This window comes from Somniosus microcephalus, chromosome 14 (assembly GCF_052327205.1).
Source record: "Somniosus microcephalus isolate GS21.2 chromosome 14, FLI_Smic_1.0, whole genome shotgun sequence".
NCBI classification, from domain to species: Eukaryota; Metazoa; Chordata; class Chondrichthyes; order Squaliformes; family Somniosidae; genus Somniosus; species Somniosus microcephalus.
Genome location: NC_141000.1, coordinates 95624550 through 95652115, shown reverse-complemented (window position 1 = coordinate 95652115; position 27566 = coordinate 95624550). Strand labels below are relative to the sequence as shown.

General features: G+C 42.3%; 1 protein-coding gene across 1 annotated transcript in view; it reads right to left on the bottom strand.

Moving 5' to 3' along the window:
- Positions 1–2942: 2942 nt before the first annotated feature.
- dcbld2 (discoidin, CUB and LCCL domain containing 2) overlaps positions 2943–27566 on the bottom strand; it is a 114957-nt gene continuing 90333 nt past the window's right edge. Inside the window, exons 9-15 of the mRNA XM_086006989.1 lie at positions 24022–24146; positions 19159–19315; positions 16852–16971; positions 14867–14960; positions 14356–14405; positions 11821–11958; positions 2943–10173 (exon numbers count right to left, since the gene is read on the bottom strand). Coding sequence (XP_085863115.1) covers positions 9725–10173; positions 11821–11958; positions 14356–14405; positions 14867–14960; positions 16852–16971; positions 19159–19315; positions 24022–24146 — 1133 coding nt within the window. The 3' untranslated portion in view covers positions 2943–9724. The remainder of the gene's footprint in view (positions 10174–11820; positions 11959–14355; positions 14406–14866; positions 14961–16851; positions 16972–19158; positions 19316–24021; positions 24147–27566) is intronic.

Genomic DNA, 27566 nt, shown 5'->3' with positions numbered 1-27566 from the left:
TATGCTTATGAAGGGAGTCACAGCATGCAGGGAGGTTCTCTTCTCTTCCAATGGGCGGAAGAGATCTCCCCAGGAGACCAACGCAGCCTCGTTGCACATTGCACAGGACACAAGCAGGGCGGTCGTCAGGAGGACCAGACTGCAGTGGCAGAAACCTTTCAATAATCTCAGATGATCACAAAATGTTGGTACAAAGCCACACTCAACCTCATCCTGCTATGCCATTCATCACATCCCCATCACTCTTCCTTCCCTACCCTACTCCTGCACAGTCTTACACCAACTTACCGTAAACCTCCACCCATCCCTCGCTATCTACATTATAACTTCCCCATCTCACTAGCCACCCCTCACACTCACCCTCATCCTAGTGCAATCATACCAACTAACAACACACAGGGTAGCCATTTGGGTGTTTTATGCAATGTCCATGTAAAGTTTTTGTTAATGTACTGTCAAACATTGAAACCTTTATTTTCAACACTTTGCATTGTTGGACAGATGTGTGTGCACCTTTGGAAGTTACTTAGTGAGTTGTAGTGAATGGTGAGACATAACGCAATGGTGATGAGTGTGAAAGGAATGGCTTGGGCATTGTAGGGATGCTTTATGGTGTTGGTACCAACCTGGTGCATCATGTGGCAGCCAGGGTGTATAGCTTCAAGTGAAGTAAATCTGGCCATGGTGAGGCCATCCCTGGCCTCCCGGGCAGCAATGTGGTCGGGTGCTGATGCCGTGCGCTCTGTTCAGCATCAGGTGATTGCGGAGAAGGGTGGTGTTGTTGTTGGTGCTTCTGGTGTGCTTGGTGCTGATCGTGGTGGGATTCTGAGGACCAAGGTGAGCTAGTTTCAAGGGCACTGATACTGATGGAAGAGATGACAGAAGCAATCTGTCAATGGTGAGAGAGGTTGTTCCAATGAGGTGACACTGGATAGAGAGCTTGCTCCAAACACTTGCCACCTTCATAAAGCTCAATCTGTCTTCCAAATGCAGTAAGCAACAGCTTTTGAGCTTGGAAAGTGAACAGCTGTGAGATGGGAGCTTTTATAGCACATTTGCAGCTGTGAAGTAGAGAGATGATTCCATGGCCATTCAACTCCTGCCCTGCTTACCCGACGTGATTCCCGAGCAGCGTGGACCCTGTGGGCGACCTGGTAAACTCTGAAGATGAGCTGAAAATAGTTCTTAATGCTCTGTTAACAAGGTCATAATGACCTTAATTGCCTCCCCCGCTGCTGCGTGTTGGGTCTGCTCAGCGCTGACAGACCCGACATTTGGGAAAGGCATGTGGCAGCGGGGTCCTGACCCGCTGTGGGGGAAAAAAAACATTTTCCCACCCGACCCACCACCGATTGCGTCCGCTGAGCCCCCAGAATATTCCCCTGTGTATTTGGGTGATGTGCCGGCCATAGTTGAATAGTTGTCATTGTGTGCAAGGTGTGAAATGTGGGTGTGAGTGTTGGTAGGTAGAGATTGTTGGTGGGCGAGTGCTGGTGGTGTGGTGTTTTGGGCAGTGAGTGAAGACTGTGATTCAGAAAGTGGTATGTAGCATTTGTTGAAGCATTCACTCACCCTGACCACCTAAGTGAGGTAGTTAAATTTCTTCCTGCACTGTGTGCGGGTCCTGGGGACCACAGTGCCCGAGACATGCTACGTTACCTCTCTCCACGTGGTGCGGAAGACTTGTGGCGAGGGCCTCCTGCCACTTGCCGGGTAGAGCACCGCCCTCCGTCTCTCCACAGCAAACACCAACACCTCCAATGCTTGGTCGCAGAATGAGGGCGTGGATCTGCCATGAGTACAGCTGCTTCAGTTCTTCGGCTCCTCCTTGACCTGCTGCTGCTTGCTGAGGCAGCTGTACAGCCAGCAATGCTGAGAATGAGGTTCTTCAGCATCAATAAACCTCCCCTTTAAGAACTGAAAAAAGCCTGTGGCAATCATGACTTGCGATTAGACTGCACTTGATATTGCTCCACCCTTAACGCCAATGAGCTTGGGCTTAAAGACTTGAATTAGCACTCCAATAATTTCTTTGAGCAGTGAGCACGAATTTTGCGTGCAGTCTAAAGCAATAGCGCCTTGCGCTAATTCTCCAACTTTTCTAATTATACTGCCCATTTCTAGCCCCAAGACTTTTTGGGTTGAGCAGAACCAGGCCTCCCCTTCTTGATTCCACCCTTGTGCCCAGAAATCTGGTCCAATTTGATTCAAAATGAGCAAGGCCAAAAGCTGTGCTTAATTAATTAGTGAAAATTAACTAACACTGAAGGAGCGGTAGGAGAGAGAATACTTTCAGCCCCTTGCACCCGATGTCTGCATTGACTCCCTCCCTTTAGGATTTCTGTAATTTTCTCCTTTCTTTTGTTGAGGGTGTCGACTTGTTGAGTATGGCTCGATAAGTGCCTGCTGCCCTCTACTCCACACAATTAGCTATTCTTCACATGAAAGAAAGACTTGAATTTATATAGCACCTTTCATTACCTCAGGATGTCCCCAAAGCGCTTTATAGCCAATTAAGTACTTTTTGAAGTGTAGCCGCTGTTGTAACGTGCGAGCCCTGTATGTGTTGGCAATGCTATTCAACAGTGGGAGGACATCAAAGCTGAGCCTGATCTTGTCCTCTTCTCCACTTTCCTCAGGGGCCACTGAGTATTGATCAAAGGCAGGAAGTCTGCATGACTTTTCTCCTCCCTAGCCCGGAGCACTGAGTCCACCTGTAGTACCTCTAGTACTACCATATTAGAGCTTAGTTAACTCAGCTCAGACCTGGGATTGAACCCAACACCTTCCTGTTCTTTATGGCTCAGTTCTACACCACATGATGTATTTAGCAATTGAGCCCTCGGGGCGTTTTTTGAGTTCCTATTTAAGACCAACAGGCAAACTGCCCTTTTGCTGTCTGACTGGTGTGAAGCGACGAAGACCATCACCACAAAGCAATACTTGTTTCAGTTTTATTTTATTATAGATAGAACTTCACTTGAATCGACAGTTCTTTTTAACTGCGTCAGTACAGTACTCGCACTAAATTATTAAAAAAGTACTACAAGTAAAAATGAATAAACTTAGTGGCTTCTACATCGTGTAGAACTGTCTGCAATAAATTCAAATAAAGCAGTTTTGCTGACACATACAAAATGAATGTAGAAAACTTGATACAAATTTTGTTTTCTTTTACTAAACACATTGAGGTGGTGACAGGGCTGCAACTGTAGAATTCACACAAGCTTCTATCAGGAAGTAGCTTTCGCAGTTTCAGCATAAATACAGTGATTATCACGAGAATAACTCAAGGTGCATATTACAATAGTCTCTACATAGGGTGACAGTTCACTGTACATGGGATACATGCATTGCATGTTCATTATTATTAAGTGTTGGTGTGAGAGCAGTGATCCCTTGTACTGGACCTCTTTTTATGCACAGACCTAGAGTTACGTCGTCTCCGAGCTAAAGTTTCGTTCAAATTTTGTGCGACATACACTGACCGGTTGTGATAAGCTCAGCTCCAGTCATTTTTTAGTTGTTGCAACTTTTTAAAAGATAAAACCAAAATACACACAAAGCTGGCTTAAAAACAACGGCAATGGTAAGGAAAATTAATAATTTGTAAAGCTACTCTCTAAGTAACGGGATATATTGTGATGGGATGAGTTACTGTCTTCTCGAAATAGGCAGATTCAATTCTGGGGCGGGGAAGAGTTATTTTCGTGAAATTACTGCTAGTTAACACCCCTTCTCCCATGAACAGATTCAAAAAGTCTTTTTTTTTTTAATTAAGAAAACATTTTGCTGTGCTGGCAATCACACCCTAATGAAAGAATGCACTTTGCAGTGTAATATTGTGGAGCAAATACTAATTCAAACTATTATTTCACAGAAATAAATCATTTTGAGAGATCTATCACTCCTTACAGCAAGATTCATAAAACACTGCAGAACAAAGAAGCATCTCTTGTGGTAACAGCAGTTCTGTCTTTCTGTGACATTTCAGTAGGAACTCCAATTCTCCAGAAACACGTACCTTGTAACAAACATAGGCTGCACACATATATTCTAATTCTTATTTACTATACCCTCAGTCCCATTGGCTGAATTTACCCAGCAAGCTGTGGGCCACCAGTGTTCTTTTAGATTTGCTCATTTTCACATTGTTTCCAAACTAGACTTCTGTCCTTGAATGGGGCTGTTGAAGACCAGACAAAACAGCTGTCTCGGTTATGGTTGCCACACATGGTTTTGGATCGGACAGTGGGTTTTTTTCTTTTTGAGTGGGCTGTCTGGAAATTTAAAAAATGTAAACTGGACACGCTTTAAATAAAATTCAATTTTCCCCATTTACTTCTGTGCCTCACTCTGGAAGCATTATCGAGATTATAACATTTCAATAAATTTTCATCATTATCTGAATTGAAGCCTTGATCCCACCCCAATCTGATTTTGGATTGACAAATAGTGTCAACCCTAATCTCAGGGCCATTCTGTTCACTTAAATGATTCTCACTTTAAACCAGATTTTCTTTTTCACTATTATAATCGTGTAGGGAAAATTTAAATTAAAATAAGTTTTGCATCTCAAATGTATATATCCTTCAAATCTCAGTCTATGAATGCTGAAAAACACCAAGCTCCAGCTGGTGGCAGTGTTGAGCGTGTATGGGCAAAGGTTAAAACTGCATTCTGCCTCAAGGGTTTGAAATGTTAAAGAAAGACTTGCATTTCTATAGCGCCTTTCATGACCACTGGACGCCCCAAAGCACTTTACAGCCAATGAGGTACTTTTTGAAGTGTAGTCACTGTTGTAATGTAGGAAACACGGCAGCTAATTTGCACACAGCAAGCTCCCACAAACAACAATGTGATAGTGACCAGATAATCTGTTTTTTTGTTATGTTGTTTGAGGGATAAATATTGGCTAGGATACCGGGCATAACTCCCCTACTCCTCTTCGAAATAGTGACATGGGATCTTTTGTGTCCACCTGAGAGAGCAGACGAGGCCTCGGTTTAACGTCCCAGAGACAGTAGTTGGTATAGAACATGTGAATGTGACTAAAATAAATGGTTATAGAGAGAGAATGATATCTCTATACAGACTTGGAACCATTTCCTGGTTACTCCTTAATTTGACATGATCATAAGATAGACTTGGGTTAAAAAGGCCATTCAGTCCATTTGGCATATTTTCAGAATATAAAACCTACCTACAGTATTATAATATCTAGCTGTTACTTACTGAGTCCAGTGGCCTGTCTTCAACCACTGTTCTTGGCAACCTGTTGCAGTTGTTGATCACCCTCTAGGTTGGTCTAAACATACTAATTAAAGTTAGTTTAAGGCAGATATTTCTCACAATATGGAAATGTTAGCTAATTTTGTATTGTATTTGTTGAGCAAGTACAGTGTCAAAATTAAAGGCCGGGTTTCCTGCAAGGACATGTTAGAAACTCTGCAATCAAATTTTGGGTTTGACTTTTAATACTCACAGGATAGCTGGAAAATATTTTGTGCTGGGTAACAAGTTATAATGTCATTATTCATCGAGGTTTCTAGACCCCAAATGATTCATACAAGACTAGGAAAACCTAAGTTAGAGATAGAATCATACAGCACAAAAGGAGGCCATTCAGCCCATCGTGTCTGTGCCAGCTCTCTGAAATAACTACCAATTAGTCCCACTCCCCTATTCTTTCCCCACAGTCCTGCAAATTTTTCCTTTTCAAGTATATATCCAATTCCCTTTTGAAAGTTACTATTAAATCTGCTTCCACCACCCTTTCAGGTAGTGCATTCCAGATAACAACCACCAACTGAGTAAAACAAAATTCTTCTCATCTCCCCCCTGGCTTTTTTTTTGTGCAAATTATCTTAAATGTGTGTCCTCTGGTTACTGACCCTGCTGCCAGTGGACACAGTTTCTCCCTATGTACCGTATCAAAACCCCTCATAATTTTGAACATCTTATTAAATCTCCCCATAACCTACTCTGCTATAAGGAGAACAATCCCAACTTTCCTTAGTCTCTCTACATAACTGAATTCCCTCATCTCTGGTAAATCTCCTCTGCACCCTCTCCAAGGCCTTGGACATCTTTTTCTAAATGTGGGGGCCAGAATTGGACACAATACTCGAGTTGAGGTCTAAACAGTGAATTTTAAAGGCTTACCATAGCCATTGTTGGGAGAATGTTAATGCATATAATAGAACAAAGTGCAGAACTCAGCCAGGAATCTTAACAGCACCGCCTGCAGGGCACGTTTCATTACTGCATCACTAGTGCAACAGAACCAAAGGAGTTCTCAATCCAATTAATTGGCATACACAATTTTCTGGAAAATATGGAAATGTTACTTACATATTTGCTTTTGTTTTTCCAACTTGTAATATTTAAATTATTTTGCTATGTTAAGGGGCTCATTTACTACCTCATACACAGTATGCCCCCGTATGATGAGTTTATCCTTATGTTTATGGGTAGAGCTGGCGGTGTCAAAAATGAAAGGCACCATTTCTGAAGCCTAGGATGATGTCTTTAGCGTGTCTTTCTCAATGATGATTCTCACATCCTAGCTACCAGAGGGAGAACTGCTTATACTTGCAAAAAGTCAATTAAAAGAGAAAGTAAAATAATTGTTTAGAGGGGAACTTCCTGCTCATCAGGAAGTAATGACAACATCTTGGGCAGAAAAAACATTTTCATTACCGAAAATATTTTTAAAAATCATCTGACTTTACCTTCAGCAATCTGAGGTAATGCTTCACATTTTGGTCACATGGGTCAGAAAATAACCTTCCAGCTCATCCATAGCTGCAGACAGAGGGTTAACCTTTAGATGAACTGAAGGAGGAGCAAATGTTTCATCTCACTGATAGCAAGTGGCTGTCTCCGACGTTTCTTAGCATCAGTTTTGTAGATAGCCTATTTATTAGGCTGGCACGAACCTCAATATTATAGTCCACCTTATCTCACAGCTAACAACCATACATTGGGAACATACATAAAATTTGATGAAATCTTAAAAAGGAAAGGTCAAATGTCAATGAAATTCAGATACTGAGAACACTCACAATAATCCTCGATTTTTGTTTTGAAACAAATGGCCTCAACCCATTATGTCATGAAATGTGCAACAGTCAAGCCTAACACCATTTGTGGAATCAATTGACCGTGCAGGGCTTGCTGGAGTTCGAGCTGTTAGAACAGAGCAGGAGTGAGCTGAGAACCATTGTAGATTCAGCCAGGTAAACAATACCACTGAGACTTGAGGGTTCCATTAATTTTCTACCAACCAGTTACTTTCATCTGGTAATCTATGTACAAATATTTCAATCACATATCAACAGATCATCAAAAAATCTCTTCCATTCTATGTATACATTCTAAATTCTACCAAAATATACAAATAATAAACTGACTACAGTACATGCCGAGGTAAGACAACAAAAAAGTACATTCTTGTAGAGATCTGACTCATACCAGGGGGTTTTAATGGCAAACGCCATTTTGGGCCAGAATAAACATCCTTATTTAAGGTGTAATCTGACACAAAAGCAGTTGCTCAAAGAAGAACAAATAAGGATAGCAATGCTAAATGGAAATTTATTACATTCATTTTTCTAACAAGATGGGAATTGCAAATGGCAGGAGTGCAAGATAAATTTGTCTTTTTTCACATTTCTTTCCCACTGTGCTTAGAGAAACATTTTATATCAAATTCAATAGGAATAAACATACAGTTGGATCGGACAGTGTTTCTCATTAGTTCTAACATATCAGAAATTGATATATCTAATATGTTCAAATGGCCATTTATTATCATTATAAAGGACAGCCTCAAGGGGAGGAAGAGAGATTAATGGCTGATTGGGGGTGGTGGGGGGAAGAATGAGAGAGGGGGGGGGGAATGAGATAGAGAGAATATAAATAAAATGCTGAAAAGGAAAACTAGAGTAATTTTTTTTTAGCAACTCTGCTCCCGAGATGGAGTCTGACCCAATGGGAGTGTAGATTGGGGAAATGGGCATGCTGGCCTCCAATCTATGCTTCTGTTGAGCAAGACTACGTGCCAGGAACTGAGTCTCGGAATGTTCACCTGACTATGTTTCAGCTTAAAGTTCATGGATATTTCTGGTCAGTACTTGGTGTTCAGCCTGCCCAGGATACGCTGGACTCTCAGGAATGTGATATATGGGAGTGGGGTGGGGAGATTCCTTGTAACAGTAAATATATTTTGCATTTGTTATATTAGCAGTCACCCCAAACCGTGATGTTGCAACCTTTATTTATCATCTTATATAAAACTTATTAATAATGTAAGCTGGATCACTTGGACAAGGGTTCCCATTTATTACAGGAAAAAACTTACAACAGAAACCACCTGTCCTCAGTGACAGTGCCATCTCTCTCTCTCAAGGCGCAATACTGAAAGTCAAATTTGCAATAAGATCTGGTCTCCAATGCCAGCAATAAAACCGTGGATAAAAACATTAAAATAATATGTGCAACAGTTGCAGCTCCATCAGCCCAACTATAAAATATCCCCCTTATGGCACCCATTTCATTCAGGAATGTGAGGGGTTTGGAAAACAAATCAGAAATTAGTCTAGACAGCTGTACAGCTCAGCCTACATTAAAAAAAACCTGAGCAGAGGGAAACACCATCACCGAGGCGAGTTCGGCACTAATTCTGTAAGCGTCCCAGGGAGTAGTTAGAGAGTGAAAATATACTGATCAAACAAACTATGGTCAATAGACTGCACCATGTTTCAGAACAAAGTTAAAAACCAACTTGTAGAATAAATAGAACACTATCACACCATCAAAAGTGTGATGTCAAGACTAATTCCAATTTGCAGTAGCATTAAAATAAATGCCCTGAAATTCCACGGGGGTGCTACTGGTCTCCTGCCGTTACTCCAGTAGGAGATAGGCAGAGCCCCAGGGAAACAGCATAGATCGCCTTTGTCAGCTGTTTGCAGCGTTCCCCCTGTGAATTACAGCGGGAGGCTGGTAGAATGTGTCAGGAACTTCAGGGCTGACATCTCAAGCTATTTGACCTGGTTCTCAGCAACACTATTAAAATGAGCTGCAGTATTTTGGGAGAGGATTACCTCTCCAGGCCAATTCCACGTATCTCCTCCAAGCTCAGACTGGCAAAGCTTCCTGCCTTATAAACAACTCAGTGTTGAGTGATCGGTTCAAGTTCCTTAGTTGAAAACCCAGGAGCTCTCCCAGTTAACACTTGTTCAGTTTGTCACAATACTTGGTTAAGGACATTAAATGTTGGCATGTGTCTCTCCGATTTAACCTCCACTTGCCGTAACCAAGTCTGAGAGTTGTTTTCCTAATGCAGATTTCAGTACAATATGTTTTGGTAGTCAACAGCGTAAAATGAGCCGAAGTGAACCAGAATGGACTGACCAGAATCAAAATCTTTTCCATCTTTTAGTGCGGAGCACTATCTAACCCTTTGGTACTAGATGACATTAAATACCTCACCAGTATGAATCAACCTCTACATTCCAGGCACATGCAGTTGAACGGCAACATTCAAGAAAACTCCATATTCCATCCATTACAGGCAACAGTTTCTTAGCACTTACCATGGTAACATGCCTAACCATTAGCTTTGGACAATCATTTCTTTCGCTGCAGCAATGGTCTTTTGAACTCATTCTCTTCTCCCCACCAAAATACCCTCTGCATGTTGTCTCCTTTCTTAAGTTCACTCAGCATCTGATGTTGCTGGTAGCTGCGGTACACTATGTGGTACCTGGTATACTAGTTCCTCTGCAGGCATTGGGACTACTGTTCCTTTTGGCGTATCATACTCTGCCTGTCCAGAAGAGGCACCCTCAGTCCTGGGTAACGATGTGCTTAGACTACCCACCACTGAAGGCCCTGTACTCCCCACTGATTTAAAGGTGGAGGCTGCCGCAGATCCCAACGTTCCTGTTGGGTGACCGGAAATTTCCATTATGATTGGAGTGGCGTATTCAGGGCTTGAGGCTGGCAAGGGTTCTGCATATGCATGGTAAATCTCTGATACAGGAGCATCGTAGTGACCATTCCCATCTGGGTCACTGTATCCTGCTTCCGATTCTTCCTCTGGTTTGAAAGTGGACGTCTGTCGCAGTGTCCCTGCAACTCCTGCCACGAGCGGCTGGGCATATTCTGTAAACACACATAAAAACATCCCTCTGAATGATGTAGTGGCATTATTTTACCTTTCTTCACTTTTGTCCAAGTAATAATAGTTTTTGATCAGGGGATATTATTCTCAGTTTCCTGCATGACACCTTTTCTCCCTGTGGTACGCCTACCAAACTAGCAAGTATTGACAGCAGACCAGCCACTCTCCAGGGTAAAAGAAGATGCAGGGTCGTTTTAAATAAACCTCCGTTCACACTCCAGTTAAAGCAAAATGCTTTCTCCCCACTCTTCTCTGGATTGCTGTTACATACCTCACTTCGAAGTTGAGAGGGAGCAGGATAGCAATGTGCTTCTAGCCTCTGGTGCCCTGTAAGTAGCTGCTGAATCTGTGAGACAATGCCTGTGTAGTGCCCTGACCTCCGACTTTAGCTCCATGCCCACGTGTAGGGTGCGGGTTGGAGATGAAGTACTCGGTAGTTTCATGTCATGAAGAGCGCATAATCTAAGGAATCATGGATCTAAATAATGGGCCCCAGAAGAGTCCTCTGAAAATCAGTTATTTACCAGAGGGAAAAAAAATGATCTTAAACTGTGTGAGCTCATACTTGAAGAATGGATACTTGGATAAGGCCCACGCCACAGTATCAAGCAAGAGTAATTGCCTTCAGGAGGAAAAATAAAGCTCAAGGACACAGTCATGAACTTTGTAGCTAAATCAACTTACTGGGGCTCAGAAGGAGGACAGGCTTAAAACAAATACTTCTATCTTGTAAATTTACTCTTAGTGAGAACTAATCTTGTTCTCTGGCCTATACCATAAGTCATTTGCCAGTATGCAACATCCAGTTTATGTTACATAATATTTTGGGCAGAATTTGAATGTTTTACCACAACCTATGTTTAAATTTGAACAAACTGTCACCAATATTTAATACATATTTGTTTGAACTTCAATCTTGTTTAAACTATAAAATGTCACATGCATACATCATTTTAGATTGAAAGGGAAGCAGTTGAATAAGCGTTTAGTAAAATGAAACACCCGGCTCTGTAGAGAGTGAGCTGATCTAAATTCAGGAAGTAATGAGGGCCCAATGGCCCTGGGATAGGAAGTGGGAAAAAAATCAGCCAGGGCTCCTGCTTCTGATCACTATTCAGTGTCCCATTATTACACTGCGAGTTGATGGGGGAGGATGGGATCAGCTTTTGCCGTGAGACTACCTCACCTCACAAATGAACAGACTGTTGACTTAATCTGCTGGTATCTGTGGATCTGTACCCCTGCATGAGGCAGCATCTTCTGGAGAAGGGAGAAATATTGAAGGGAAAGTCAAAGCAAAAAAAACCCCATGAAAACATAATCAGTAATTAGTACAGGCAAAAGGCACCAGTCCGGCTCACTTTCCAACAACCAGAATATCAACCTGTTTGGCCAGCACATTCAGGTCCCAGAAAGAGTTAATATGCGCCAGATTTTTACAACAGTAAAGTTTCTGGTGGAAAAGAGAAAGCAGTTTGAAAACTTTGCAGCCGTTTATCTACATAACAATTCATTCTGCAGCTGTGACCATAACTTTGATACTATTGATCCTGTGTTATAGTGAGTGTCTTTGTGGCACTGTGCCTTTTAGTGAGTGTTCAGGCTCTGCGTTTATTTCTGTGGAATACCTGCAGGTTCTGTCTGGATCATTGTGCTGGCATTTCGGGCTCTCAGGCGGGTCATCTCGCTGCTGCTGTAGCGCACAGAAGTGTCATCAGGTTCAGCGCTTTTCGCAGGTAGAAACTGCTTCATTCCCTTCCACCAGCCTGCACCATAATTCCCAGTTAGTTACATAGTCGCACACAGTATTGTTGGGCAGAAGAACTAAACAGGCTATCTATGCTCTCCGAATATTATCAGTAACACTGATAGCCAGATAGTAATCCAAGAGAGTTCCACTTAGCAGCAAGCAAACATATTGGTGCAGATTGACCAGCTCTCAAGTCAATCCCACCTAATCCAAGGATCATTTCCTTCTCCAAAGCCGTAAATGTGGGAAACTTGGCTTATTTTACATTTTTTCCAGCATTTTCTTGTATGCATAGATCATTTATTTAAATTACTCTTTCTGAGCTACCGATTCCAGTCAGAGAATGATACAGCACACAAGGAGGCCATTCGGCCCATCGTGCCATAGCTGGCTCTTTGAAAAAGCCAGCCAATTAGTTGCACTCCCCTGCTCTTTCCCTATAAGCCCTGTATATTTTTTCCTCCAAGTATTTATCCATTTCCCTTTTGAAAGTTACTATTGAATCTGCTTACACCGCCCTTTCAGGCAGTGACATGGTACTCATTTGTCCAATTAGGTTTCAGGAAGATCATAAAAATTGAGAAAAAAAGTGCTAAGGGAAAAAAGCTAACAGAAGGTAAAAGGGTCTGGATCACCCGGGACTTTCCACTTGTGATTCATTTGCTGGCAGCGAACACACTTCCGTACGGCCCTGCATTTGTGTGTGTGCAGAATCAGCAACATAGGCCTATGTAATAATCACCTATTCATATGGCCTCTCATTTTAAACCAACAGTGCTCTTTAATTTAGGCCTAATTCAGGCTTCATAAGATAAAATCATGTCCGTCTCCCTGCATTCATTACACTTAAAGCCATTTTTGTTAAACAACTACACTTTCTGACTTTATAAAGTTACAATATGGATTGCATTAGTGTGACACTAACTTTAAATTATGTTTTGCTATAGACAGAATCTTTAAACCTGATATGCAAGCTCTCTCTCATCTGTAGCCCCGTTACAATTTTTCTTCTTTTTAAAATCACTACACTATGGTCAGTGTACCTCTGAACTGTCTTCTCTTGTGGCTTCTAAACTCCAACTATGCCATCCTACAGGCTTTTCCTCCTCCCTACATCCTCACCGTTGAAATCAAGATTCGTTGCGCAGCCTTTTACTCTAGCTCGTTGTTTCCTAGGACCATATAACTATGGAACTCTACAACATCAGAGAGGAAAATGCATGCACATTACCCCCAGTAAACAATTTGTATCTCTAGAATGAAGGCTTTTAGTAACGAGTGTCTATATCCAGAAAGAATTGTGGCTGCCCAATCCTCCATCATAACTCAAAAATTAATAAATGAAATTATTATAATGAATGAAAAACATTATCTAGGATTTTATTACATGCATCCCTCACTCTTTATAAAGTGCTGGTTAGGCCATAACTGGAGTATTGCATCCAGTTCTGGTCACCACACTTTAGGAAGGATGTGAAGGCCCTTGAGAGGGTGCAGAGGAGATTTACCAGAATGGTTCTGGGGATGGGGGATCTTAGCTACAAGGACAGGTTGGAGAAGCTGGATTTGTTTTCATTAGAGCAAAGGAGGTTGAGGGGTGATTTGATAGAGGTGTACAAGATTATGACGGGTTTGGATAGGCTAGACGGGGAAAGGCTGTTCCCACTAGTTGATGGTACAAGGACTAGGGGACACAGATTTAAGGTTTTGGGCAAGAGTTACAGGGGGGACGTGAGGAAACACTTTTTTTACGCAGCGAGTGGTGAGGACCTGGAACTCGAAGTGGTGGAAGCGGACACACTCAATGTTTTCAAGGGGAAACGGGATAGGCACTTGAGGGAAATAAACTTGCAGGGCTACGGGGATAGAGCGGGGGAATGGAATTGACTGGATTGCTCTACAGAGAGCCAGCACGGACTCAACGGGCCGAATGGCCTCCTTCTGTGCTGTTATGACTCTATGACTCTTTCCCTCCTCTTGCATACACTTTCAAAATACAAGCTTGGTGTCATCTAGTTCCTGGTCACTACTTCCCGATATACCTCATCCTTTTGGTGCCTGCATTGTGGTCCTTGTCCCTGCACCTTTGTTTCTTAATTTAAAAATAAAACAGTGGTGCCGGCACTCATGTGGATAAACTTCAGAGGTTGGAGACATGGGATTTCACTGAAGGAAAATACTGTATCGTTACACAGGAATGCAGTCATTTTTGTACCATGTCAGCTTGACTCAGTTAGTAGCACTGCCAATCAGAAGATTGCAGGTTCAAGCCCCACTGCCGAACTGAGCACCTATCTTGGGTTGACAGGTCAGTGCAGTATTATCAGTCTTTTGGATGAGATGCTAAAGCAGACTCCCTATCTGCCTGCTCAGATGGAGGCATCAGATGCAAAGAGTCCCAAGCATCACCTACCTGCTCGATCCCAATAGGGCAGGTTATATGGCCCCGCTACAGGCTTCTTTCTGTAATGGAAATAACTTCAGTTATTAGCTGCACGGATGGGACACAATACATCAATAGACAATGCACTTACGGCGCCAGAGAGGAAAATACATGCACATTACCCCCAGTAAACAATTTGTATATCTAGCATGAAGGCATTTAGCAACAAGGGTCTATATCCAGAAAGAATGGAGACTGCCCAACTACCATAACTCAAAAATTAATAAATAAAATTATTATAATGACTGAAAAAACATTATCCAGAGCTTTATTATATGCATTTCTCAAGTTCAGCAAGTCAGCTTTAACATTTTTTAATATACAAAAGTCCAATTTAATAGAAAAATTACATCTCATCATTGAATTACTGGGACAGCGGGAATAATATTTCAAAAGTTTAAACAAGGCTATTCATTCTTTTTTCAAAAGAATATAAACTTTATTTCTGTAATCCCTGCTCCTTGGCTGACCACTTGCTCACCTGTTTCTCCAATGCCAGCCACATACAAGGACCAGTATAAGGGCAGTAAGCACCATGACTAACACAGGCACCAGGACAGCCGCCAACGCCACATCTGAAACCCATTGAAAACAGCTGCAGTTCAGCTAAAGCCAAGCACTGACTAGCTTTTTGAAAAAAAAAGACCCATTAGGCCAGTAATCTCATATTTCTATGTTTAAATCTAAAATGCGAAACTGAACGGTTTGTGTTTGTAAATACTTTGAAAGTCTCTGGCAAACTAGTAACATTTACAGTCACAAACTTTCACTGTACACTGCAGTGGAACCTTCAATAATATCAGCTGTATTTGTGCAGGTATTATACATACACACTCACTCAAGGAGGTATTTGATGATATTCTATAGCTTTACACAAATCTATACTCTTGGGCTGAATAGGCATGTGTAATCTTGAGCATTGAAGCACAATGCAAAAAATCTTTGAACTTTTATAAACCTGACTGGTAATACTAATTCCACATGTGCAAGTCTTTTAGAAAATTCTTCCCGTTTACCTCAATCATCTTTAACTTCTCTTTCAAGTGGATAGTGAATTAATCATTTAAAATGAGCTGGGTGCACATGTAAATAACTGAAGAATCGATTTTTTAAGAATGTTGTCTTGTAGATTAGGTGGCACAGTGACAGAATGTAGCTGGGAGATGACTCTAAAAAGGAGTTAAGTCTCTCAAACTTTATCCTGGTATTTTCTAGGGGCTCCGAAAGCTTTGGTGAAATTTGGCCTGCAGTACCAATGGGCAAGTCACAGGCTGAAGCAAACTCCAGTCAATGCGGTCCAACAAGCAATGGCTAACTCTACATCTGAACTTCTGTCATTGTATTGCCAACCCTAGGATCAGTAGAGCTTTGTACATAAAGGCATTTAAACACTCAATTTGTCAAAGTAGTGGGTTAACAGTAAGTAATGGAATGCCACTCAGGACTCTGCCTGGCAACCAGGTCACAAGGATTAATAATGGGGTATGGGAGTATTTCTGAATTAAGTCCCCCGATGGCTCAAGAATGGCCACCTGGGAGGGTCTAGAGCGCTATTCCATGTGGAATCATACACATCTACAGACTGCCACCTTCAAGAGAGGAGGTTTAAAGGATGAAAGACAGAGAACGTATTTTTCCTTGCAAACAATGTAAATTAAAATAAATCATGTCCAGGGCCAATGGTTTATGATGACTGAGTAAGTTAAATCTCGCATGTACTTCCAGGATTTTCACTGGTTTTTGGGGACTGAATTATGTAATTCTATTTGTTTTTCCATGAAACCAGAAAACTTAGAATCATAAAAATTTATGGCACAGAAGCAGGCCGTTCGGCCCATCGTGTCAGTGCCGGAAACTTGGGGCTTTGCCTATCATATGTAAAGGGGCTGATATTTCCTATAATCAGCACCACTGATTTGATTAAATGAGTCAAATGTTGTTTTAATTGAGTGAGATTTCTGGATTTTTACCAGTTACCATTCCACAATTTCATCCATTTTTCTGTGAAAATTGAAAACCAGTGGCCTTGCTCCAAATGTAATGGAGTGCACTGTGCACTGCCGGAGTATAGAATAACAACTATTTACAAAGCCCCTTTGTCTAATTCTATCATCTGACCTTAATTAAGAATAAGCTTTGCACATTACCTTACATATTAGCGATTCTCACACCATTCAGTCATCAATTAACTCAGAACTCATGACAGGGGAGTTAAAGGAGTCATAACACAGTTACAGACGTGACATTTTTTTCCTCGGGTCTAATAATGCTATTATTGCAGTCATCTCATTTTACAAGTTAAATTGGCTTCCATTTAAAAAAAAAACAACTTTCTTACTTTTCTATTAATATTTCCAGCTGGGTGTAAAATGACCCCACCCCTGTAATGTGACTGGTAGCCACTCAGATATTGATATTAGTCAATGTTTCAGTTAGTAAAGGACCTCACAGGTGGATTTGGTTTACCTTTAGTTACATTAGGAGTCACTGAATTGTTCTTGACGTCTGGCGCAAATGTAGTTTCGTCAAACTTTGGAGGGATTTCTGTGCTGAGCCGAGGAGGCAGAGACTGAGATGGAGCACGAGCTGCAAAACAAATATCAGAAATATGATGTAACTTTGGAGAATTAGCCAAGAAATGTTTTAAGTCTTGTGATAACTCTCTTTAAAGGACCAGTCTCCTTTCCTGTACACTGGAAATCAGTCCTAAGACTATAGGTTTGTACCTTCGCCCCTAGAGAAACAAGTAACCGCAGGACCAGTTCCTGCAGATTGGAGACAATATGCGTACTCCTAGACTAAACCGTACACGCAACAGTGAGAACGCTTCCTGCACTGCTGCTCGCAAATGTCTCGACGCAACAGTGACTGTTGTCTGGAAACAGTTGGAGTAAAGAGTCCGAGTGTGGAAGAACTGAGCGCACCCACAGTAACTATACCGTGCTTGCCAAGGCCAAAACATTGGCAATAGAAAGAGATTTTAAGAGAAAAACAGAATCAAATTCCAATCCCTGGGTTATCTTTTTTTTAAACTAATAAAAAAAAGTGCAACTTGACAAAGTTTAGATGCAACAGCAAGTGCCTCATGAAGGAATCTGCAAATGAGGAGCACTGAGAATCTGGTTGTATTTTATGGAGCTCATCAATATATCTCACAACTAGTGGGGCTCTGGAAATGTGTGAAACTTATTTTAGGTCTTACTCTATAGAGAATTCATCTGGGACCAAACGATAAAACACTTGATTCAGATGTGAACACTGACAGTGAGGCCTAGAAAATCTGCGGGGTTTGGGGTGGGGGGGCGTTGTGAAGACATCTGGGGCAAGTGCTGGGATGTGTCTTCCTGGGACCTCTGCTCCTGACCCCACCAAAGCTGGTTAGGTCAAGGGAAGGTTCTCACAGTTTGATGCCAATGGTCTGCACCTGTGGCACAGGGGGCACAACTGGGGGCCCCAGTGCGATGGGTGTGCACAATTGGCATTGTGTGGGGTTAATTGAATTGTTTTTAAAATGCCAGTTCTCTTCAGGGATCCAGGCCTCAATTCCAGCCTGGACCCCCTCGAGTAGTCCCCATGACCGCCTTGCCAAGAATATGTCCACCAACCAGATGCCAGGTCCCAACATAGGTAATTCCCGCCCCTGCATCCTCTTATATTGATTGCTATATTTGGGGTGGTTGGAGGCTTTGCACCCAATAGGTGATCTCAGAATCCACAATGCAAGGCTGGGACCTGGAGTATCCAGGTCCTGGCCTAGTTTCCGCATACTCCTGCCAGTTACAGTGGGAGTACATTGGGGAAGCTGATTTTCAGTGTTCCCATGTCACACATGGCATTACCAAACTGCATTGCAAAGCACCATTTCAATGTTTTCTACAATTGCCTTTTCTCTTTCCGGTAAAAATTCAGCATTTGCAGAAAGTTGCATTTTAGTAGTTAAGCAAGACTTTGTGAATGTAGAGCTAATATAATACATTTGTATCTTCCCTACTTTTCCTCAGTTTGGATCCCAACTGCTGCCTCCTGATAGGGAAGTCAAGGAAGCAATTTGTGCTACTCTAGTATTGATTGATTCAAGTATTGATTAATTCAAATTAGAAAGATTTCTTTCAGAAAATTACCTTTAGGGATACGGTATATGAGTGATTTGAGAAATGACGTGGTAAGTGTAGCGTGCTTGGGAGGAAAAAGGTGATATTGGACCCATGGGTCCCAAAGCTCTCCAGCACTGACGTTTTGCTTGTGTAATTTCTGGGTCTGTTGTAGACTCATTGGTAGATATTGATTGCAATGTTTAGTCAACAACCCTATTATCACTGTATCATGCGACTATCATGATGGTAGAAGGCGAACTAGATGGACCGTGGTCTTTTGTTGACTAGCAATTCCTATGCTTGGCTAATGCAGGATGTAATCTGACAAAATGGGGAACGAGTCTAACCAGTCCCCTCCTGCCTAGGAATACACTACTTTCCAGAGCTGCATCTCAGTTGGAACTGGCTAACCTCAGCCAACTAAGGCACATCCATTCAAATGAGTAACTTGGTATTAATCAAACCTTGTAAACTGTGAGCCTAACTCTTCAAAGATGGGCTGCTGTATCTGGGCTTCTTTCTAAACAAATATAGGTATCTTAACAAAAATGTTGATTGCATTTCAACTCTGAAGGACATTGTCTCAATCTCAATCACAAGAAAAGATCCTACCATCGATCTAAACAAGTGGCTAGTTCCATGTACTTTAAGGTCACCTTGTATTTTAAGGGAGTCTTACCCAAAGAAGGTTGGAACGGCTGACAGCCCAACAGCTCTACTTTCAGTGCTGCCTTCTGGTGCCACTGTATTGGATTAATCTGGATGTAACGGGCCAGAATGGGTGGGATGAAGTTGTTCCGAACTTCCTGGTAATTGTTAGAATTTCCTTGGAATATCTGAGGAAATTAAAAAAAAAGGTATACCACACAAATTTGAGAGGGACGGAGGGAAGTGGGGGGAACCCACAGTCAATTCTCTACCAACGCACTTCCCAGCCAGCTGGCTGGGCAAGAGTGAGCCAGAATGATTTACCTGTTAACATTTCTTTCTTTTCTCCCGGCGGGGAAGCATCTGGCTTTCGTTTGACACCTCAATAAAAGCATGCCTGAAATGCGAGCTTGTTGTATATGAAACTGCAATGTTACCCAGAGATGTGACTGTCGCTTTAAAGCACAAGACAGGTTGAGGTGAAACGTACAAGTTTCAGTCTTACCTTACATATCCTCTCTGGGCAAGCAGTGTTGGTCACTCCCATAAGTGGTCTGAGCATCTTGTGTTCAGTAGTGTGCCCCTACTGCCAGTATATATAATAAAATAAGGGCATAACACAAAGCTGTAGCACTAGTACTTCCTTGTGATCTAAACTGGATGTGTTGGCCTGGATTTTGCAGGGCCAATGATGGCATACGCTGTCATAAGCCTGGTAAAAGGCCCCGCATACGCGAAACCCTGGAACTTGCGATCTGTCAAGGTTCGTCGGAACAGATCCTCTGAACCGAAAGAAAAATCACTTTCGCTGGCGTGAAACTCTTACGCCTGGTGAAAGCAGGCATAGGGCTTGCTTTCACCAGCGCAAGGGTTAATATAAATGTTAAATTAAAATTAAGATAAAAAATCATCCACAAACACTTCGGGCTGGATTTTGTCAGCCCCGAGGAGGCGGGTATGGAGCGGGACTGCCGGTAAAGTTGCAGAATTTGGGGGCAGGTGGCAAACCCACCCCCATCCCGCCTCCGTGCCCTCTTGCCAGGAGGCGGGTAGCCATCCTGCCCTGGGTCCCGTCTCCGAGGCGGGAAAGGGATTAAAGCCCATTAACTGCCTGTTAACAGGCAGAAAATAGGATTATCCCCATTTTTCGTTTCGATGTGCAGGCTTCCTGACCTTAGGGAACCCTGTCAGGGTGGAGGAGCCGAGTAGGAGGTCTGCGGGGGTCGGAGGGCTCTGAAAGTGCATTGTAGAGGTGAGTGATGGGCGCAAGTGTGGAGTGGTAAGGCGAGTGAAAAGTGTTAGAAAATGTTCACTTACCTTTGTTTCTGCCTACAGCCGCTGTGGAGCCGGAGTCCTGACATCTCCATTGTAAATATCACAGACTGGCTGTTGGATCCTCCAATCCAGCCAGGTGATTTCTGCAAAGTTGAAAGGTTTGATGAGTCCTGAACACAAGGACTCATCAAACTACACAGAATGTCAATGTTTGACAGCTTCACAGAGCTGTCAAACGCTGACTTTTTCTTTCAAAAAATCTTGACAGATGGCACGTCAGATGTTGACGTGCTCTGTCACTGACTTCCCCCTAATTGGCCTGCTGAGCCCGCTGGGTCAATCAGGGGAAAATCCCACTGATTGGCCAGAAGCTGATGGAGGTGGGATTGAAAGCCAGCAAGCAGCAGTCCCGCCTCCAAAAGCTCCCCATTCAGAAAATCTAGCCCTTCAAATTAGTTTATGCAAATTTTGGTCCGGATTAAAATATTTAAAATTATTTTTCAAAAAATTTAAACATTTTTATATGGCACAGAAACAGGCCATTTGGCCCAACCAGTCCATGCTGGCGTTTATGCTCCACTCCAGCCTCCTCCTGTCTTTCCTCATCTAACTATCAGCATAACCCTCTATTCCCTTCTCCCTCATATGCTTATCCAGCCTCCCCTTAAATGCATCGATACTATTCGCTTCAACCACTCCCTGTGATAGCGAGTTCCACATTCTCACCACTCTCTGGGTAAAGAAGTTCCTTCTGAATTGCCTATTGGATTTCTTGGTGACTATCTTATACCTGTATTGATGATCTCTAGTTTTGCTCTTTCCTACAAGTGGAAACATTCTCTCTGTATCCACTCTATTAAAACCTTTCATAATTTTAAAGACCTCTATTAGGTCACCCCTCAGGATTCTCCTTTCAAGAGAAAAGAGACCCAGCCTGTTCATCCTTTCCTGATTGGTATACCCTCGCATTTCTGGTATCACCCTTGTAAATCTTCTCTGCACCCTCTCCAGTGCCTCTATATCCTTTTTATAATATGGCGACCAGAATTGTACGCAGTACTCCAAGTGTGGTCTAACCAAGGTTCGATACAGGTTTAGCATACCGTCACTACTTTTCAATGAATTCCCTCTACAAATAAACCCTAGTGTAAATGCTTCATTAAAAAGACTTTTAATTAAATGTGAAAATGGGAACATTTATTTTTATTAGAATTGTGTAAATTCTTTAATTATTTGGGGATTCCATTTCTTGTCATTAGGGGATTTGGTTCGGAAATGACAGCAATGGAATCCTCCTTTCTGATAGGAGGACCTGGTCCACGTGATTCCAGGGAAGCTTCCGAACTGCCTGCGTCCCTGGGCCTTTCCACAGGCGTACGCCCGCAGGCCCGGGACCCGAACTCGCCGAAGCCCGGGAGCTAACAGATAGTTTCAGATTATTTTTCAGGTCGCAGGCGTCTCCGGAGGTATGCCTCCGAGCGCAAATTTCAGCCCAATGTATTTCGCACACTTCTCCAATCTTTCCGCAGACTGAAACACTTAGTGAGACAAGGCCAAATATGAATCTTTAAGCTACTTTATTTTATAGACAGCAAGTGAATGGATGGCGTTAACAATTATTATCAAATTTCACCTTGATTCAACTAAATACAGAAGCCTCCTTGAGAGCAAGATAAAAAACATTTTCTCACACACTATCCCTACTAGCAGGCTCACTTAACCTTTCCTGGTCAACTAATTCTGAGCTTGATGAGCGGGTGTCCCTTCATTGGGCCTGGCTTCCTCTGAGAATGTCCATCTGACTTCTTTCACATTCAGTATTTTGACATTACGCCAGTTAATAAAACCAGTTAGCTCTACTCCCCATTTAAGGTATGGGTTTAAAAAACAATCTCCTCTTTTTCTCAAAATGAATAGGGACACAGAGAGATACAGAAAAACAAGAACAAGTATGTGAGAAGCACACAGAGACAAAGAGGGAAACAGAAAGAGTAAATGACAAAGAGGGAGATAAAACGAAAGAGCGTGGGGGCAAGCAGTGGCCATTGCTGGAAGAGAGAAACAGGCGTAACTTTCCGAAGCCCTGTACCATCATTGGGGCCTCACACACATTGGATGATTTATCCTAATGCTGTCCGATAGAAATCACCGACCTGTGGCGGCACCATTTTAGCCACATGCACTCATTTTAGCATAAAACGCCTTACATACAATACAGGCAAACGTACTTCACGTGCATATTTACTTAAGAAACATCTACCATCTTTCAGTACAAAATTTTGCAGTGTTTCTCTTTCACCAAAGTTCAGAATTCTGGCAAAAATGTATCAAACACATCACATCTTAGTGAAGCTTCTATGTTTTTGCCCAGCAGTTGTGAACGGTTTCTTGACTTCATCAGAATGATTGTTGAGAATGTTGACTCGTATAACGAGACGCACCAGACCCACGCCTGCTCTACATCCAGATCATGGTTGGATGCTGCTTGGCCTTTGCCATGATGTGCCCTGTTGGAGCTTCTCATTATTGCTTGGGCTTACCTAGAGCGGTTATTCCGATTGGTCCAGCCGCCCTCCCTGACAGCTTGCTGGTGTCCCCATGGTGCTGTTTCACCCGTGTTACACAGCATTTTAGCAGATAACCAATAAGCAGTAACCAAGGAAGTAATACACACACTATCAAAAAGACACTTGCACTCTGCTTTCCGTCTTACTATTTTACCAACAAAGTCACAAAAAGGCTAAAGTACATGTGCATATGATGTGCAAATATGAGTATGGAGATCACACGCCCAACGATGGTGTTTATTACTCATTTTTCATTTACAAATCAAAAATGCAACTAGCCACATCTGGATTCCAAATTAGTCACATGTGGTTAAGAACAGAACAGAAACCCCACAGTGCAGATAGAGGCCATTTCGGCCCATCGAGCCTGCACCGACACATATCCCACCCTATCCCCGTAACCCCACGTATTTAATCCCCCTAACACTAAGGGTCAATTTATCATAGCCAATCAACCTAACCCGCACATCTTTGGACGTATTGGACAACACTGGTTTATCAGAAAATTGCAGGTTTATTGTCTGCGATTTCCCTCCTATTAATGTCAATGGATGGAAAATTGCAGTCAAGGCACCCTGATTTTCTGGTAAGTCGCTTGCTACATGCAAAACCCCATCAGTGGCACTGGGTCTTAGAGAGTCCCACCCGTTGTTTTCACACACCCAAAGTCACAGGTACATATTAACCCACCAATGATCAGTGAAAAGTAGTTGAGAGTCAATACTTTGAAATATCCTTATTGTTCCTGCACACTCATGAATGTATCATTAATGACAATGCCTTATGTAGATTTAAAAATGCAAAATGTTATATTTTACAAAACATTATAAATATATTCTACACAAAGTCATATATAAGACTGCTTTCAAATTCCGATAGCACTTTTATTATTGAGGCATCCTAATGTCTATTGGCCAGCAAATAAAATGAATAATCAACTATTGCGGAGATGTAAATATCATTGAAACTCAGTGTAGTGAAGTGGCATTGTACGGTTATATAGAATTGAGGACTTTGCTCTACAAACAGCAACTCATTTTGAGTGTACTAACCTTGTCCAGGTCACTGTTGGCTTCTTTATACACCTTCCACTCCTTCCCATCATCACGGGAGAGGATTCGGTAAGCAGTGACATAAAAAGAATATTCACCCAGGGTGGAACCTGTAGTAATTATACCTGAGGATGGAAACAGTACATTTAGACATAAACTGGCTCCAAGTGTTCGATCCTCAAGTTAATGAGACTCGACTAGTCCTTGGTCTACACCATCATTCAATCAGTCTATATAAAGAACTTAAATAATGTACTGGCTTGCACCAAAGCCAGCTCATAGCACTGCCATTCATTTAATATTATTGCCTTCATGCCATTCCCTACTACAGGAAACTTTGTTATATCCGGCACCGACGGGACCGAGCTGTTGCCGATCTATCAAAACTGCCGGACATACCAGCGTTAATGTTGAAGCATACGGAGATTTGCAGCTCCGTATCTGGCAACAAACACTGTTGCTTAGCAACAGCTTCTAAACAGTCGGCCGTACCTTAGAAGCGTCTCTGTAGCTTAGCAACAGCTTCAGAGAGACTTTGCAGAGCCTGACTGTTGGAAAAAAAAAAGCCACGAGAAGAAAAAAAAACTAACAAAACGGCTCCCGATTTCTGCCGGTAGATCAAGGTTTCCGGACATACAACCTCCGGATAAACCAAAGTTTCCTGTACTGGGAACTTGTTGGAGAATGGCTGAAAAATCATTTCATTAAAGGCCTTTAAAATAGAGAGTCGGAGGAGAACATTTTGATCTTAAACAATATTAACAATTAAGGAAAACAAGTGATAGATATTAGTACTAGACTCATCCCTTTGTGCGTATACAAATACATCAGTGCTGACAAAATGCTCTGTATAGATTTTAAACCTAAACTGTGCGATTTCTACACTTTGTCAAGGGGGCCACTATAACATATGTCCGTAATGACCTCTAATGGTCATGGGCTGCAAAAGTTGCTCATTCATTGTACCAAACCCCACTAGCATGAAATATTTACTCTCATATTTGCATGGTTAAAAAGTTTCCATTTTATTAAACCATTGCCAATAGTTTTATGTTTTGTTAGTGTTAACAAATTCATAAGAGGACATTTTCTTGAATCTGTGCCCAGGTGCATTGGACTGCCTGGAAACAGCAAATATTGGAAATTGAGAGGGGTCAGTAAAGGAACCCACCCAATTTTCTTCCATTTTGGATGTAGACCCAGGAAAATCTCCCATAAAAGGTTTAGGAATTTGCTAAAACTAACGCACAGAAGAAAATAGTAGGGCATATTATTTAGAGGTGGTTTATTTTACAGCCACAGTCTGCCCTCCTACCATCTGGGAGACGCTACAGATGCCTTCGCACCCGTACGACCAGATTTAGGAACAGTTTCTTTCCCAGGGTTGTCATCCTACTGAACTCCACAAATAAACTCTAAAGCCTGCACATCTGCCAATGCACTTTATTATGGTCATATTTATGTTAATATACTACAAGCCAAATGTATGTTGAATGTTTAAATGTCTTAATCCAAATGTACACTCTCGGGAGCCGCAAGCCTACATTTCGTTCTACTGCACTTGTGCACTAACAATGACAATAAAAGTTGATTTGATTTGATTTGATGCATTGGTACTAGCATTTGAAGACAATTCAATGAAAACAAAAACCTACATGTCATTTTAAATTCTTGAATTTCAGGCAGCCATCAGCTCCTTTAATAGTTGCATTGCATGCCAAAAATGGCTATTGTTAAACAAATTACCTGTTTGGTCATAGCCAATGTGGTGGTGCTTTGAGACTGCTTTAATGATGCTGTTTGTAAAGTCTGATCCTCATCTATACAACAATATTCTATGAACACCAATATTCAGATCAATAGAGAGCTTCCGGTCGCCTGTCACTTTAATTCTCTGCCCCACTCCCACGCTGACCTCTCCGTCCTCGGCCTCTTGCATTGTTCCAATGAAGCTCAACGTAAGCTCGAGGAACAGCACCTCATCTTTCGATTAGGCACTTTACAGCCTTCCGGACTCAACACTGAGTTCAACAATTTCAGATCATAACCTCTACCTCCATTTTTTCCAGACAGCAGCTGTTGATGATTTTGCTATTCCCATTTACACCTCTTCTAGACACATCTTTTGTTTCTTTATTTCTCTCATTACTATCTCCTTTTACCTTGCACCATCATCCCTTTTGTCTTTTAATCTCTCCTGCCTTCCACCCGATCACAGACCTTCCCTTTTGTTCTTTCCTCCCCTCCCCCCTTTCCCTGCCCCTACACTTGCTTAAAAACCTGTTAGCGCTCTAATTTTTTCCAGTTCTGGTGAAAGGTCATCGACCTGAAACGTTAACTCGGTTTCTCTCTCCACAGATGCTGCCTGGCCTGGTGAGTATTTCCAGCATTTTCTGCTTTTATTTAGACCAAGGCTTGATATTAAGTATATATCCAAGGTAATATGCTGGTATTTTCAGGTGGTTGAGATGCCTAGTTTACTCAAACCCCTCCCCTCACCTCACCATTAGGGGTCATTACAACACTTCAAAAGTACCTCATTGGCTGTAAAGTGCTTTGGGACGTCTCGAGGTTGTGAAAGGCGCTATATAAATGAATGTCTTTCTGTCTTTTTCTTTTTTTCTTGCATGCCTTCAGTCATCTAGGCCTATGCTGTGGAATTCAGACCTAAACCCCTCCAACCCTCCATCTCCCTCACCTCCTTTACAACCCTCCTTAAAACCCACCTCTTGGTCACCCTTTCTAATCACTTCTTCTTCCAGCATCTATTTGTTTCCTTACGCCTCTATGAACGGCCATGGTATGTTTTTCTATGTTGATAAAGTTATCAACTGAACAACTTGCATCACCAATTTGTGCAAAATATAAACCTGCTTGTGGCAGCCATATATACCTATTCATTTGTATTTATATAGCACCTTTAACATAGTAAAACATCCCATGGTGCTTCACAGGAGTGTTATAAGACAAAGAAATTTGACACCGAGCCACATAAGGAGAAATTAGGGCAGATGACCAAAAGCTTGGTCAAAGAGGTAGGTGTTAAGAAGCATCTTAAAGGAGAAAAGAGAGAGAGAGAGGGGTTTAGGGAGGAAATTCCAGAGCTTAGGGCCTAGGCAGTTGAAGGCATGGCCACGAATGGTTGAGCGATTATAATCAGGTATGCTCAAGAAGGCAGAATTAGAGGAGTGCAGATATCTTGGGGGGGGGGGGGGGGGGGGAGGAGGAATTGTGGGGCTGGAGGAGATTACAGAGATAGGGAGGGGCGAGGCCATGGAAGGATTTGAAAACAAGGAGGAGAATTTTAAAATCGAGGCGATGCTTAACCGGGAGCCAATGAAGGTCAGCGAGCACAGGGATGTTGGGTAAATGGGACTTGGTGCGAGTTAGGACACGGGCAGCCGAGCTTTGGAGGACCAAGTTTACGTAGGGTAGAACATGGGAGGCCAGCCAGGAGTGCGCTGGAATAGTTAAGTCAAGAGGTAACAAAGGCATGGATGAGGGTTTCAGCAGCAGATGAGCTGAGGCAGGGGCAGAGACGGGCG